We start from the raw sequence: 17,263 nt of genomic DNA on the forward strand, positions 1-17,263 counted from the left end.
TGCAATGAATCTGCCCTCTGTTCCGACCCGTCTCCATGGCAACACCCTGGTCAATTATAGTAGGTCCAATTGTCCATCTCCTGGCCACCCACCTCCCTGGCCCCAGCCTGCCCTCGTCCCCCCACCCATCTTCTGGCCACCCCTGGGCTGGGCTTCACACTGCAGCCCCCTCTCCTCTGTTCTCTAGCCCCAGTCCTCTCCTCCTGTCTCCAGCTCCTCTTCTGCTACCTCCGGCCCTTCTCCTCTCCTCCTGTCTCCAGCCCCAGTCCTTCTCCTCCTAGCTCCAGCCCCAGTCCCTCTCCTCTCCTGCCCCAGTCCTTCTCCTCTCCTCCTCTCTGCAGCCCCAGTCCCTCTCCTCTCCTCCAGCCCCAGTCCTCTCCTCCTAGCTCCAACCCCAGCCCCTCTCCTCTCCTGCCCCAGTCCTTCTCCTCTCCTCCTCTCTGCAGCCCCAGTCCCTCTCCTCTCCTCTCCTGCCCCAGTCCTTCTCCTCTCCTCCTCTCTGCAGCCCCAGTCCCTCTCCTCTCCTCCAACCCCAGCCCCTCTCCTCCTGTCTCTAGCCCCTCTCCTCCTGTCTCCAGCCCCTCTCCTCCTGTCTCCAGCCCCTCTCCTCCTGTCTCCAGCCCCTCTCCTCCTGTCTCCAGCCCCTCTCCTCCTGTCTCCAGCCCCTCTCCTCCTGTCTCCAGCCCCTCTCCTCACACCACTGAGTGATCATTGTTTTGTTTCCCTCCACTCAGCACGGTGTGATTGATAGAGGAGGCTGAGCGGTCGGAGCCCTCGGCTGCCGTCCCGTTAACGTTCTCCTGGCGCTGACAGCACAAGATCTGCTTGAAGGTGGCGCTCATCTCCTTGTCCCGGTAGCTGTAGATGATGGGGTTCATAGCAGAGTTAAACTCAGCCAGAAGCAGGAAGAACTTCTCAAAGTCCAGGACGTTACAGTTGGCACAGAACACATCGAGGAGGATGAGAACCAGCCCTGGCGTCCAGCACACGATGAACGCACCTGGAGGAGAAGAGAAAAGTGAGAAAGTAAGACTATTCAGTTAGAGAATGAGACTGTTCAGTTAATCTGACCACCAGAAGGAGATGACTGGTTAGAGAATGGGACTGCTCAGTGTGGCCAGAAGTTAGTCTCAACCTACAATTGTTGATTGTTGATTTGAATGAAACCATACAAGTTGTTCCATTGTAGAAGTGGTCAGGAAGTGATTTTTGACCTGAATGGCAAAACATTCAGGAGATGGGGTCAAAGTTGACCCCGTCTACATACCTTACCATGAAACATTCGTCTTCGTCACTGGAAAATATAAACGACTGAAATGGATATATCTTTTTAAAAGCTTACAAGCAGGGATTGTCAAACTGTTTTATAATTTCTTAACCTTAAAAGTTAAAACTATCTAAATGTTGTGTTGCATATATGTTGTAGCTTGGACCTTATTTTACATCAGAGGTGTTTGTGTTGTGCCATCAGTTGAGACACAACGTGCACTTGAACACAAGTGCACCCCTAGAATGTTTATTCTAACAATGTGCCCTCTAAACTGGGTGCTTGGAGACGCATGCGATCCGCCCCATTAGTTTGTGGTGTATTAGATCCACGTTGTTTCTATGATAGAATCAACAACATTATATCAGCCCCATTTGAATGCAACAAACCAAAACAAATGTAACTTTGCTAGATTGAGTATGATTTTGTTGCAGGCAGAGCCAGAGCGCAACGGTCTTTCAATCATCCGCAAAGTGAAAACGCTTTTCAGATCAGTTAAGATTCGGAGCGCAGAGCCGCACATGCACATTTGTTGATATTCTTTGCTAGTTAGCAAGTTAATAGCCCAATTAAATAATGGGGAGTTACTGTTTCCTACAAGAGCACAAAAACCACTAAACCAGGCCTGTATTCAACATCTCATATAGACTACTGTAGGCCTGAACACCTCATACAGACTACTGTAGGCCTGAACACCTCATACAGACTACTGTAGGCCTGAACACCTCATACAGACTACCGTAGGCCTGAACACCTCATACAGACTACCGTAGGCCTGAACACCTCATACAGACTACCGTAGGCCTGAACACCTCATACAGACTACCGTAGGCCTGAACACCTCATACAGACTACCGTAGGCCTGAACACCTCATACAGACTACTGTAGGCCTGAACACCTCATACAGACTACTGTAGGCCTTCACACCTCATACAGACTACTGTAGGCCTTCACTGAACACCTCTTATAGACTACTGTAGGCCTGTATTTAACACCTCATATAGTCTATCATAGAAATCAAAAGCTGTTTCCATGTGAAAATGTTATGTGCTTTACTCCATTGGTTTTGTTGGTAGGCCTACATTATGCTCCAATATCCACAATAACCTATTGGCTCATGTCTAAAACTGTCAGGGTGCAGCCTATTGGCTACTGTCTAAAACGGTAAGGGTACAGCCTATTGGCTACTGTCTAAGACTGTAAGGGTACATACAATCTATTGGCTACTGAAACTGTAAGGGTACAACCTATTGGCTACTGAAACTAAGGGTACAGCCTATTGGCTACTGAAACTGTAAGGGTACAGCCTATTGGCTACTGAAACTAAGGGTACAACCTATTGGCTACTGAAACTAAGGGTACAACCTATTGGCTACTGAAACTAAGGGTACAACCTATTGGCTACTGAAACTAAGAGTACAACCTATTGGCTACTGAAACTAAGGGTACAGCCTATTGGCTACTGAAACTAAGGGTACAACCTATTGGCTACTGAAACTAAGGGTACAGCCTCAGTGTCCACTGTAAAACGCTCACCAGAAGTTGCACACAATTCTCACAACGTTCAAGTTTCCTCTCACAAAGCCTACAATTTGCTCAGTGCCCCAAAACGTTGGAGGGAACATTGGACATGACCATTTAAAGTTGGCATTTGATGGTGGGTGGACAGGAAGCCATCTTCGTGGTAGTAATTACAAAGTTTAAATTCTAATTTCAATGGTGCACCAGGTAAATTAGAGTGTTCTGAAGGCATAGGTCCATTCTATGAATTGTGTTTCTATGATTGAAATGACACCCACCCTGTAGTCAAGAGCATGCTGTGTCTCAACCGATGGCGGCACGACACAAAAACCTGGATGTAAATTAGGGTCTAAGCTACAACAGAATTGCATCTGTTTTTACATGCATACTTATTTTCCACCATAATTTGCAAATAAATTCATTAAAAATCCTACAATGTGATTTTCTGGATTTTTTTTCTCATTTTGTCTGTCATAGTTGAAGTGTACCTATGATGAAAATTACAGGCCTATCTCATCTTTTTAAGTGGGAGAACTTGCACAATTGGTGGCTGACTAAATGCTTTTTTGCCCCACTGTATATCCAACACCGAATGAGACATTTTCTACATGCGCTGATATATCCAACACCGAACGAAAGATAGTCTACCTGCGCTTGTTGGAGGATGGGAAGCCAGTCAATCACATGGTCGGAAAACAGACCCTTGAGCACTCTCATGCCATTGGTAAATTGTTCCTCTTTATAGGCTTTAGTCTTGTGTAAAGTTTAACCGTTATTCATATTTGGGATCATTTAATTTAGTTTGTCAGAAATACTTTTGTATAATTTTTTTTTTGTGTGTTGTCATTCGAGGCGTTTTGGATGCCACAAAGGCCACATTTTGTGCTGTTTGCCCGGAGGGTCATGGATGAAGAGGTGCATCTCCTTCGGGGCAGATCGTGTCTCCGTGAACATGGGCCACCGTGGGGGAGTGATTGCCCACCTGCAGAGAAAGGCAGGGGGGCATATAATCCCGATCCACTGTATGCCACATAGAGAATTTATTAGTTACAAACCTATGATTTAGTGTGTGCATGCGCTAAGTGCTGGAATGGTAAATACCACAGAATTATTGTTTTCTGTTGGCACAAGAGACAGGGGGGAGATGGTGAATTTTTTTGGAAGATTCTGTTCTGACTTTCACAGACTAGAACTGGCACTACTGACCATTCAGAAGGTGGCGTGGATGATCTCAAAGCCATGTTTGGTGGTTTGCTAAAGGATGAGGGTGTCCAGACCCCAGTGGAGTCTTTCAGAGTGCTAAACATGACCAGGCCAAGCCTCCTCACCTTCGGCGATGATGGTGTGGCAGAACTGATGAGGCATTTCAAGGAGCCTCTAGAGAGGTAAGAATGTATTTGACACTGCATTGCCATATGAGACAATGTTATGTTTGGAAAATATGCAAACTCACTTGCTCTCTTCAATCCTGCAGATCAGGGTACAACATGGCTGCAATCCAGGATGAGTGGCAGGGGCTGAAAATCCTGGTCAGCCACAGTGTCAAGGACAAGTCCTACAGTGGCCTGTGGGGGACCATGTTGACAAAGGATCCCTACAGGCACGATTACAAGGTCGACTAACAGTCCTGAGTGCTATCCTATGGTTGGTTTGATAAGTTGATGGTAAGAGTTTAAATGAAATTGAAAGATATCTTTTCCCTAGAACATACTGGAGTTGGTGCAGCTTATGCAGGTTCTGCCCATTTCAGCTGCCAAGTGAGAGCGAGGCTTCTCTGTGCAGAACCGGATTAAGAATTCGACAAGAAGCTGCCTTGTGATCTCCATCAACAAAGACCTGATGAGGATCAGCCTGGAGGGGCCTTCTGTCGAGGAGTTGGATCCCACTCCTGCCGTGGACCGCTGGCTGACCTCTAAGCGTGCCAGACGGCCAACATACAAAACCAGCTGGACAACTGATATCCTTTGCGTTTAGTAGGCATGGGTCATGGGTCAATGTGCAATTTTGGTGGTATGTGCTGTTCCACAGATGTGTGTCCCTTAGTACTTAGTATAAATATGTATGTAATAAATTGTTAATAAACTCTTACATTTTTCACTGTGCTCCTACATTTTTTCATTTAGGAGCACATGTACTCCTTGGGGAGAAAGTTAGCGTAGAGTCCTGTTATACCACCCCTACTTTGTCACAACACAACCGATTAGCTCAGACGCATTAAACTCTTTGGGAAAGGTGGGGTGCTGGGAAAGGGTCCCAGCTACATAAATGGTCATTTTGTTCGATAAAGTCCTTCTTTATATCCCAAAAAAGTCAGTTTAGTTGGCGCGCTTGATTCAGTAATCCACCTGTAAGGGAATCCCAAAAGTTACCAATAAACTTCATCCAAACAAGTCAAATAACGTTTCTAATCAATCCTCAGGTACCCTAATATGTAAATAAATGATCAAATTTAAGACGGAGAATAGTATGTTTATTACCGAAGATAAATAACGAAGTGGCCGCCCTTTTCCACGCGCACCACAAGATTACAGCCAAAACGAGAGCCACCTTGAAAAACTACAAATTCTGGTTCATTTTTCAAAACACAAGCCTGAAACTCTTTCTAAAGACTGTTGACATCTAGTGGAAGCCCTAGGAACTGCAATCTGGGAGATATTCCTTTGATTTTCCCATAAACAAGCATTTGAATGGGCAGAAACCTCAACAACAAAATAAACTTGGGTTTTCACCTGCCATATCAGTTCTGTTATACTCACATGCATTATTTTAACAGTTTTAGAAACTACAACCAATTATATGCATATCCTAGCTTCTGTGCCTGAGTAGCAGGCAGTTTACTTTGGGCACCTCAGTCATCCAAACTTCTGAATACTGCCCCCTAGCCTTAAGAAGTTTTAAAGGAGGAAATAAATTCCAAAAATGAACTTTTAACAAGGCACACCTGTTAATTAAAATGCATTCTAGTTGACTACCTCATGAAGCTGGTTGAGAGAATGCAAAGCTGTCATCAAGGCAAAGGGTGGCTACTTTGAAGAAGGTCAAGTTTAAAATATATTATGATTTGTTTAACTCTTTTTTTGGTTACTACATAATTCCATGTGTTATTTCATAGTTTTGATGTCGTCACTATTATTCTACAATGTATAAAATAGTAAAAATAAAGAAAAACCCTGGGATGAGCACGTGTGTCCCAAATAGGACGCATATATAGTTAGTAGTTCTCTGTTAAGGTCAAGGCCTCTCCTTGGTTCCTCTGAGTAGTTCTCTGTTAAGGACAAGGCCTCTCCTTGATTCCTCTGACACAAAATGATCCTCCTTATCTCCAACTAAAGACAACATGTTCTTGACCATCACAGCAACATCATTTACACATATAGCTACAATTCTGCTTTTAATCAACATAACATTCTGATTATATCCAAAGACGAAGATGCATGAAGATTTACGCTCTACGATGACATTCAGCTGAAAATCTCTGTGTTAAAAACATAACAATATTCAGACTTTGTAAGAGAGCAGATGTTTTGTTGAAGCAGAGAGAGAAGCTTTATGTTCTGCTCAGCGGGTCTGGCTGTACACCTCATGTCTCAGATATTCCGAGAGAGGCTCTCAGGAGTTAAACAAGCTGTAAGAGAGGAGCAGTCGACTCACGTTCTACCTGGAACCCAAAATAACATTTAGGTTCTCCCAACCGACAGGACAGAGACAGGGAGAGAGAGAAGAGCAGCCGACTCACATGTTCTACCTGGAACCCAAAATAACATTTAGGTTCTCCCAACCGACAGAGACAGAGAGACAGAGACAGAGACAGAGACAGAGACAGAGACATAGACAGAGAGAGAGACAGAGAGAGAGACAGAGAGAGAGACAGAGAGAGAGACAGAGAGAGAGACAGAGAGAGAGAAGACAGCTGTGGGTTGTGAATGGAAAGAGAGAGAAACAATGACATCTGAAATATCTATTTTTGGGGGGAACTTTGAGTGTAATGTTTACTGTTCATTTTATATTGTTTATTATCTATTTCACTTGCTTTGGCAATGTAAACATACAGTATTTTTCCCATGCCAATAAAACCAATCGAATTGACAGCTGTGAATTGTGAATGAGGAGAGAGACAGACATCTGTCAAATTTAATGTTATGTGTCACATGCTCTGAAAACAACAGGTAAATACCATGAAATGCGTAATTACAAGCCCTTAACCAACAATGCAGTTCAGGAATTAGAGTTGAGAAAATTTAATCAAGTTAATTTGTACATTTAGGTAGGGTAGTTAATTTGTACATATAGGTAGGGGTGTGTCAAGTGACAATGTACAGTGCCTTGCGAAAGTATTCGGCCCCCTTGAACTTTGCGACCTTTTGCCACATTTCAGGCTTCAAACATAAAGATATAAAACTGTATTTTTTGTGAAGAATCAACAACAAGTGGGACACAATCATGAAGTGGAACGACATTTATTGGATATTTCAAACTTTTTTAACAAATCAAAAACTGAAAAATTGGGCGTGCAAAATTATTCAGCCCCCTTAAGTTAATACTCTGTAGCGCCACCTTTTGCTGCGATTACAGCTGTAAGTCGCTTGGGGTATGTCTCTATCAGTTTTGCACATCGAGAGACTGACATTTTTTCCCATTCCTCCTTGCAAAACAGCTCGAGCTCAGTGAGGTTGGATGGAGAGCATTTGTGAACAGCAGTTTTCAGTTATTTCCACAGATTCTCAATTGGATTCAGGTCTGGACTTTGACTTGGCCATTCTAACACCTGGATATGTTTATTATTGAACCATTCCATTGTAGATTTTGTTTTATGTTTTGGATCATTGTCTTGTTGGAAGACAAATCTCCATCCCAGTCTCAGGTCTTTTGCAGACTCCATCAGGTTTTCTTCCAGAATGGTCCTGCATTTGGCTCCATCCATCTTCCCATCAATTTTAACCATCTTCCATGTCCCTGCTGAAGAAAAGCAGGCCCAAACCATGATGCTGCCACCACCATGTTTGACAGTGGGGATGGTGTGTTCAGCTGTGTTGCTTTTACGCCAAACATAACGTTTTGCATTGTTGCCAAAAAGTTCAATTTTGGTTTCATCTGACCAGAGCACCTTCTTCCACATGTTTGGTGTGTCTCCCAGGTGGCTTGTGGCAAACTTTAACCGACACTTTTTATGGAAATCTTTAAGAAATGGCTTTCTTCTTGCCACTCTTCCATAAAGGCCAGATTTGTGCAATATACGACTGATTGTTGTCCTATGGACAGAGTCTCCCACCTCAGCTGTAGATCTCTGCAGTTCATCCAGAGTGATCATGGGCCTCTTGGCTGCATCTCTGATCAGTCTTCTCCTTGTATGAGCTGAAAGTTTAGAGGGACGGTCAGGTCTTGGTAGATTTGCAGTGGTCTGATACTCCTTTCATTTCAATATTATCGCTTGCACAGTGCTCCTTGGGATGTTTAAAGCTTGGGAAATCTTTTTGTATCCAAATCCGGCTTTAAACTTCTTCACAACAGTATCTCGGACCTGCCTGGTGTGTTCCTTGTTCTTCATGATGCTCTCTGCGCTTTTAACGGACCTCTGAGACTATCACAGTGCAGGTGCATTTATACGGAGACTTGATTACACACAGGTGGATTGTATTTATCATCATTAGTCATTTAGGTCAACATTGGATCATTCAGAGATCCTCACTGAACTTCTGGAGAGAGTTTGCTGCACTGAAAGTAAAGGGGCTGAATAATTTTGCACGCACAATTTTTCAGTTTTTGATTTGTTCAAAAAGTTTGAAATATCCAATAAATGCCGTTCCACTTCATGATTGTGTCCCACTTGTTGTTGATTCTTCACAAAAAAATACAGTTTTATATCTTTATGTTTGAAGCCTGAAATGTGACAAAAGGTCGCAAAGTTCAAGGGGGCCGAATACTTTCGCAAGGCACTGTATAGATAATAAGCAGCGAGTAGCAGCAGTGTAAAAACAAAGGGGTGTCAATGTAAATAGTCCAGGTGGCCATTTTCCTAATTGTTCATCAGTCTTATGGTTTGGGGGTAGAAGCTGTTAAGGAGCCTTTTGGACCTAGACTTGGCGCTCTGGTACCGCTTGTTGTGCGGTCGCAGAGAGAACAGTATATGACTGGGGTGACTGACACATTTTTGGGCCTTGGATGGCAGGAAGCTTGGATGGCAGGAAGCTTGGATGCAGGAAGCTTGGATGGCAGGAAGCTTGGATGCAGGAAGCTTGGATGGCAGGAAGCTTGGATGCAGGAAGCTTGGATGCAGGAAGCTTGCCCCCAGTGATGTACTGGGCCGTACACACTACCCTTCGTATCGCCTTACAGTAGGATGATGAGCAGTTGCCGTACCAGGTTGTAATGCAACTAGTCAGGATGCTCTCGATGGTGCAGCTGTATAACTTTTTGAGGATCTGGGGACCCACGCCAAATATTTTGTCTCCTGAGGGGGAAAAGGCATTGATGTGCCCTCTTCACAACTGTCTTGGTGTGTTTGGACCATGATAGATCGTTGATGATTTGGACACCAAGGAACTTGAAACTCTCGACCCGCTCCACTACAGCCCCGTCGATGTGAATGGAGGCCTGTTCGGCCTGCCTGTTCCTTTAGTCCACGATCAGCTTATTTGTGTTGCTCACGTTGAGGGAGACCAAACTGGAGGTCTCTGGCACCAAACTGCTAGGTCTCTGACCTCCTCCCTAAAGGCTGTCTCATTGTTGTCGGTGATCAGGCCTACTACCGTTGTGTCGTCACCAAACTTAATGATGGTGTTGGAGTCGTGTTTGCCATGCAGTCGTGGGTGAACAGGGAGTACAGGAGGGGACTGAGCACGCACCCCTGAGGGGCACCTGTGTTGAGGATCAGTGTGGCAGACGTGTTGTTGCCTACCCTCACCACCTGGGGGGGCAGCCCGTCAGGAAGTCCAGGATCTAGTTGCAAAAGGTGTTTAGTCACAGGGTCCTTAGCTTAGTGATCAGTTTTGAGGGCACTATGGTGTTAAACGCTGAGCTGTAGTCAATGAAAAGTATTCTCACATCGGTGTTCCTTTTGTCCAAGTGGGAAAGGGCAGTGGAGTACGATTGAGATTGTGTTATCTGTGGATCTGTTGGGGCAGTATGCGAATTGGGGTGGGTCTAGGGTTTCTGGGATAATGGTGTTGATGTGAGCCATGAGCAGCCTATCAAAGCACTTCATGTCTACTAGTCATTAGACTACATGTCTATTAGTCATTTAAGCAGGTTACCTTGTATGAAAGGGGAGAGAGGCTGTATGATAGGGGAGAGATGCTGTGTGAGAACACTTCTCCCTCCTAGTTACTGAGACCTGGGAAGTTGTGGGAACATGATGAGGACAAATTTATACCAGATGGCAGGGATGAACAGAGACTAAAACACAACACAGCCCAACCCTAACACACCCCTGAGAAAAGAAAACACACACCAGAGAAAAACAGCAAATTAACATTCACATTGTCTGCCTATTCAGTTAGGAACATTCACATTGATTGTCTATTCAGTTAGAAACATTCACATTGTCTGTCTATTCAGTTAGGAACATTCACATTGATTGTCTATTCAGTTAGAAACATTCACATTGTCTGTCTATTCAGTTAGGAACATTCACATTGTCTGTCTATTCAGTTAGGAACATTCACATTGTCTGTCTATTCAGTTAGGAACATTCACATTGTCTGTCTATTCAGTTAGGAACATTCACATCGTCTGTCTATTCAGTTAGGAACATTCACATTGTCTGTCTATTCAGTTAGGAACATTCACATTGTCTGTCTATTCAGTTAGGAACATTCACATTGTCTGTCTATTCAGTTAGAAACATTCACATTGTCTGTCTATTCAGTTAGGAACATTCACATTGATTGTCTATTCAGTTAGGAACATTCACATTGTCTGTCTATTCAGTTAGGAACATTCACATTGTCTGTCTATTCAGTTAGGAACATTCACATTGTCTGTCTATTCAGTTAGGAACATTCACATTGTCTGTCTATTCAGTTAGGAACATTCACATTGTCTGTCTATTCAGTTAGGAACATTCACATTGATTGTCTATTCAGTTAGGAACATTCACATTGTCTGTCTATTCAGTTAGAAACATTCACATTGTCTGTCTATTCAGTTAGGAACATTCACATTGTCTGTCTATTCAGTTAGGAACATTCACATTGATTGTCTATTCAGTTAGGAACATTCACATTGTCTGTCTATTCAGTTAGGAACATTCACATTGTCTGTCTATTCAGTTAGGAACATTCACATTGTCTGTCTATTCAGTTAGGAACATTCACATTGTCTGTCTATTCAGTTAGGAACATTCACATTGTCTGTCTATTCAGTTAGGAACATTCACATTGTCTGTCTATTCAGTTAGGAACATTCACATTGTCTGTCTATTCAGTTAGGAACATTCACATTGTCTGTCTATTCAGTTAGGAACATTCACATTGTCTGTCTATTCAGTTAGGAACATTCACAGTCTGTCTATTCAGTTAGGAACATTCACATTGTCTGTCTATTCAGTTTGAAACAATGTGAATGTTCCTAACATATCATATCTCAGTCTAACTATCTTCAGATGTCAGACTGGGAGAGTTAAAATAACACATCTGTTCCTCTCATGTCCTCTGAAAGCTGTTCTAGTATTCTGCTATAGTACTCTCGCTATAGGCCAGTCACTACTCTGTGGTCTGGTGTCCTACTAGGGTACATCACAAAGGCCCCATATAACAAACAGACGACACAATGTGCTGAAAGGAACCATCTCTGCCTCATCATCATTCTCATCAACAGCATCACTTCCTCATAGATCTCTTATAGAAATGGTTCTGAATGACTAAATCGTCACCCTCTTCTGCAGAAATGGAAACTATTTCCTGAACTCATTTGGTCTAAAAGGCACTTTCAATAATTCTGTTTGAAAATGGCACTGGGGGTAAATGCAGGAATTGGTGTCCTATTTCTCTATTACAGGAAGCCATTATGATGTTGTTTTTAATATCATTTCTAATATTTATGTCGTCGTCCCAAATGGCACCCCATTCCCTACATATTGCACTACTTTTAGTGCACTATGTAGGGAATAGGGTGCCATTTGGGACACATACAACGTCTCTGAGGAGGTTTTGGTTTCAGTCATGGAGTAGTCTCGCTGAGATAAAAAGCTATAACGTCAACACAATTTTTCACCCAATTTTCACCCAAGACTGAGCTGAGCCGTGCTACAGTACAGGAGGCCGTGCTACAGTACAGTAGGCTGTGTTACAGTAGGCTGTGCTACAGTAGGCTGTGCTACAGTAGGCCGTGCTACAGTACAGAAGGCCGTGCTACAGAAGACCGTGCTACAGAAGACCGTGCTACAGAAGGCAGTGCTACAGAAGGCAGTGCAATAATAGGCCGCTCTACAGTACAGGAGGCCGTGCTACAGGAGGCCGTGCAATAGTAGGCCATGCTACAGTACAGGAGGCCGTGCTACAGTACAGCAGGCTGTGTTACAGAAGGCTGTGCTACAGTAGGCCGTGTTACAGAAGGCCGTGCTACAGTACAGTAGGCCGTGCTAGAGGTAGAAGCCACCATAGAAGCCAACATTTGGACACACCTACTCATTCAAGGGTTTTTCTTTATTTGTACTATTTTCTATATGGTAGAATAATAGTTAAGACACTATGAAATAACACATATGGTATCAAGTAGTAACCAAAAAAGTGTTAAACAAATGAAAATATATTTTATATTTGAGATTCTTCAAAGTAGCCACCCTTTGCCTTGACAGCTTTGCACACTCTTGGCATTCTCTCAACCAGCTTCACGAGGGAGTCACCTGGAATGCATTTCAATTAACAGGTGTGCCTTGTTAAAAGCTGTGAAATATCTTTCCTTCTTAATGCGTTTGAGCCAATCAGTTGTGTTGTGACAAGGTAGGGGTGGTATACAGAAGATAGCCCTATTTGGTAAAAGACCAAGTCCATAGTATGCTTATTTAAGCTGTTTTTGCCAAAGAGAAAATTACATTCCATCATTACTTTAAGACATTAAGGTCAGTCAATACAGAACATTTCAAGAACTTTGAAAGTTTCTTAAAGGGCATTCACAAAAACCATCAAGTGCTATGATGAAACTGGCTCTCATGAGGTCCATCACAGGAAAGGAAGACGCAGAGTTACCTCTGCAGAGGATAAGTTCATTAGAGTTACCAGCCTCAGATTGTAGGTAAAATAAATTCCTCACAGAGTTCAAGTAACAGACACATCAACTGTTCAGAGGAGACTGCGTGAATCAGACCTTCATGGTCAAATTGTTGCAAAGAAACCACTACTAAGTGTCCAATAAGTAGACATTTGCTTGGGCCAAGAAACACGAGCGATGGACATCATGTCCTTTGTTCTGAAGAGTCCAAATGTTTCATGTTTTGTTCCTACTGCAGTGCCTTTGTGAGATGCAGAGTAAGTGATCGGATGATCTCTGCATGTGTTGTTCCTACGGTGAAGCATGGAGGAGGAGGTGTGATGGAGCTTTGCTGGTGAGAGTGTCTGATTTGTTTATAATTCAAGGCACACTTTATCAGTATTGCTACCACATCATTCTGCAGCGATACGTCATCCCATCTGGTTTGCGCTTAGTGAGACTATCATTTGTTTTTCAACAGGACAATGACCCAAAACACACCTCCAGGCTGTGTAAGGGCTATTTGAGTGGAGTGCTGCATCAGATGACCTGGCCTCCACAATCACCCAACCTCAAGCCAATTGAGATGGTTTGGGATGAGTTGGACCGCAGAGTGAAGGAAAAGCAGCCAACAAGTGCTCAGCATATGTGGGAACTCCTTCAAGACGATTGGAAAAGCATTTGGGACCTCCTTCAAGACGATTGGAAAAGCATGTGGGACCTCCTTCAAGACGATTGGAAAAGCATGTGGGAACTCCTTCAAGACGGTTGGAAAAGCATGTGGGACCTCCTTCAAGACGGTTGGAAAAGCATGTCCCAGTGAGGCAATGACAACAATCAATCAATCAAGCATCACAGAAAATTGCTAAAAAATAGCCCACATTAATGTAGCCTAAGAAACAAGGTTTATGAAATCAATAACTTCTTAGTAACAGATTACATGTATATTCTGACTCTGAAACTCACTCCAATAATAGCTTTGACGATGCAGTGGTAGTAATACATGGTTATAACATCTACAGAAAAGCCAATGGTGGAGGTGTTTCTGTTTATATTCAGAACCACATTCCTGTAAAGCTTAGAGGCACATCATCTGTTGAAGTAAATATGGCTACAGGTTCGTCTGCCTTACCTAAAGCCCATTCTGGTGGGAAGCTGCTATAGACCACCAAGTGCTAACAGTCAGTATCTGGTTAGCATGTGTGAAATGCTTGATAATGTATGTGATATCAACAGAGAGGTATATTTTCTGGGTGATTTAAATATTGGACTGGCTTTCATCAAGCTGCCCACTCAATAATAATTTTAAAAAACTCCAACCAGTCCCTGCACCCTGTTTCAGATTATCAGTCAACCTACCAGGGTAGAGCCCCCGAGTGGCACAGCGGTCTAAGGCACTGCATCGCAGTGCTAGAAGCGTCACCAAAAACCCTGGTTCGATTGCAGGCCGTATCATAACCGGCCGTGATTGGGAGTCCAATAGGGCGGCGCACAATTGGCCCAGGATCATACGGGTTAGGGTTTGGCCAGGGTAGGTGGTCATTGTAAATCAAAATGGTGTTCTTAACTGACTTGCCTAGTAAAAATAAAAGGTTCAATAAATACAAATAATAATAATAATAATAATAATTCAACAGCGCAGGAATTAAATAAACCATCAACATGTATTGATCACATCTTTACAAATGCTGTAAAATTTTGCTTTAAGCAGTATCCAAATTCGTTGGATGTATTGTTCGGAATAGCCATATCTAGGAAAACCAACGTTCCAAAGGCTGGGCCTAATACAGGGTATAAGAGGTCATACAAGAAGTTTCATAATGATACCTATGTTGATGATGTGAAGAATATTTGCTGGTCTGTGGTGAGTAATGAGGAACAACCAGACGCTGCACTTGACACATTTATGAAATTGCTTATTCCAGTTACTTTTAAGCTCATTAAGAAAATTACTGTAAAAAATTACATCTAAATGAATTTATGAGGGATTTTAACATTGTATGGTTGAGAGGGATGAGGCAAAAGGAATTGCAAATAAGTCTGGCTGCACAACTGATTGGCAAACGTACTGCAAATTGAGAATTCATGGGCTATTTATTTTTAGCACTTTTCTGGGTTGCTTGATTGTTTTTAATGCTTTTACTGGGAAGCTTATCAGAGGTAGACTTACACATGTTATTTACATTGGAGCTAATAGTGCAGGGTGAGCTGCATAAATTGGACTTCCTACTATTGCACACCGCCTCAGTGCTAACAGTGTAACTCTGGTTTATAGGCTCGTGATTACTGCTTACAATAGCTGTAGGATAAACAAATGTATTCGGTGTAATTGGGGGTACATAAATTAAATTACTTACATTGTGTTTGCCAATGCCCCTAGGATCATGTGCATTTGATGCATCATTATGACGACTCATTGTCACAATGGTAGGGATTAACTGAGCTGGTCTTGGATCATTTACCAGTCATTGTTTCAACGCAGCCTTGAAATGCGTGGACAGAGTCCAGGAGCCAAGATGATTTGGATGGACTCCATCATTCCTGTAGTGGTCAGGTGGCACAAAGAGGGCCCTTAAATGAACATGGAGAGCTAGCGTTAATAATGGCTCAAAGTGGAGGAGGAGGTTGACTTCATTTCTACTTGTTTTTGTAAGAAGTATTGACATGCTGAATGCACCAAGGTGTCCTGTTTAACGTCTACAGGATCACAGTCTCAAAATCGGGACAGTTTTTGCTCAATAATGTGACTAGAACGGCATTGTAAACAGCCAACTTTCCAGGACATAGACATTATATAATCAGAAGCCTTAAAAAGGTGTGTTAATCTGCAGGGTCCAATCTACAGTAGCTGTCACAGCAAAACAAACAGCTATTGGTTGAGGACACAACAACAAAACACTTAAAGGCAACTGGTTGGATACATTCACCTCTGACGGTAAACAATGTACTTACATTCAGTAATCTGGCTCTGATTTGTCATCCTGAGAGTCAGAGATAAAATGTAGCATAGTTTTGTTTGATAAAATCCGTCTTTATATCCTAACACGGTCCAGGAAAACGTTGCTTAACCCGGGCAGTTTCTGTACAATCTTCACTCGAGAAGGTAACCAAAGTTGTTTCATTATTCTATATTAAGTTACACAACACTCCAAATCAGCCCATGAAGGTCAGCCATCATTATGAACCACCAAGCCGTCATATCGGCTTAGCCCACTTGGGAATCTTCCCTATCATTGTTACCAATATCTACTGTTTGATTAGTTAGTTAGTAAATAAATGATTAAGCCAATTGGTGTTGATGATGATTCATAGTTTAGGCTGGGTTCATGCAGATAATCAAGAATTCTACGGCGTTTGAAATGAGACTGACTTAAGGTAAAGAATTAATAATTAATTGATCAGATATTAAAATTATATCTTTGTAATCTGAAGATTTTCCTTGGTGCCCCGACTTCCTAGTTAATTACGTCTACATGATTAGTTTAATCACGTAATAATAATTACAGAGAATTGATTTGATAAAATAAGTCTTCACCTTTAATGATGCCAAAGACACGGCCCCACACACACACACTTGGGGTCACTTAGAAATGTCCTTGTTTTTGAAAGAAAAGCACATTTTTTACCATTACCACAAATTTATCAGAAATACAGTGTAGACATTGTTAATGTTGTAAATGACTATTGTAGCTGGAGACAACTGATTTTTAATATAATATCTTCATAGGCGTATAGAGGCCCAGCATCAGCATCCATCACTTCTGTGTTCCAACGGCACGTTGTGTTAGCTAATCCAAGTTTATCATTTTAAAAAGGCTAATTGATCATCAGAAAATCCTTTTGAAAGGATGTCTATAGGGTCCTATCCAGAAGAGGTGTTTAAACTACAAGCACACAGCTTGGACACCCATTCATATCCCACAAGTAGGGATGAACGATATATTGGCGAGCGTATCGGAATTGGACGATATAGGCTGAAAATGCCAACATTGGCCCGATGTCTAGTTTAATGGCGATGTGCAAAACTGATGTCAAAGCTGACGTGCATACCTATATAACGTAGGTAGATGACCTACATACCTGTATAACGTAGGCAGATGACCTATATAACGTAGGTAGATGACCTACATACCTATATAACGTAAATAGATGACGTAATGACGCCATGAAAAATACACCGCTACTCAGAACAAAAGCAGAAAAACACTAAGTGCACACTTCCAACAACTACACACTTCCAACAACTACACACTTCCAACAACTAAACAAGTCGAGCACTCATTTGAAAG

At 42.5% G+C, this 17,263-nt stretch overlaps 1 protein-coding gene across 2 annotated transcripts in view; it reads right to left on the reverse strand.

Annotated features, from left to right (window-relative positions):
• Positions 1 to 577: 577 nt before the first annotated feature.
• lpar1 (lysophosphatidic acid receptor 1) overlaps positions 578 to 17,263 on the reverse strand; it is a 61,614-nt gene continuing 44,928 nt past the window's right edge. For both annotated transcript variants that reach the window (XM_021601520.2, XM_036976619.1), the window contains exon 3: positions 578 to 1,000. In XM_021601520.2, coding sequence (XP_021457195.1) covers positions 693 to 1,000 — 308 coding nt within the window. In that variant the 3' untranslated portion in view covers positions 578 to 692. The remainder of the gene's footprint in view (positions 1,001 to 17,263) is intronic.

This window comes from Oncorhynchus mykiss, chromosome 5 (genome assembly GCF_013265735.2).
Source record: "Oncorhynchus mykiss isolate Arlee chromosome 5, USDA_OmykA_1.1, whole genome shotgun sequence".
Classification (NCBI taxonomy): domain Eukaryota; kingdom Metazoa; phylum Chordata; class Actinopteri; order Salmoniformes; family Salmonidae; genus Oncorhynchus; species Oncorhynchus mykiss.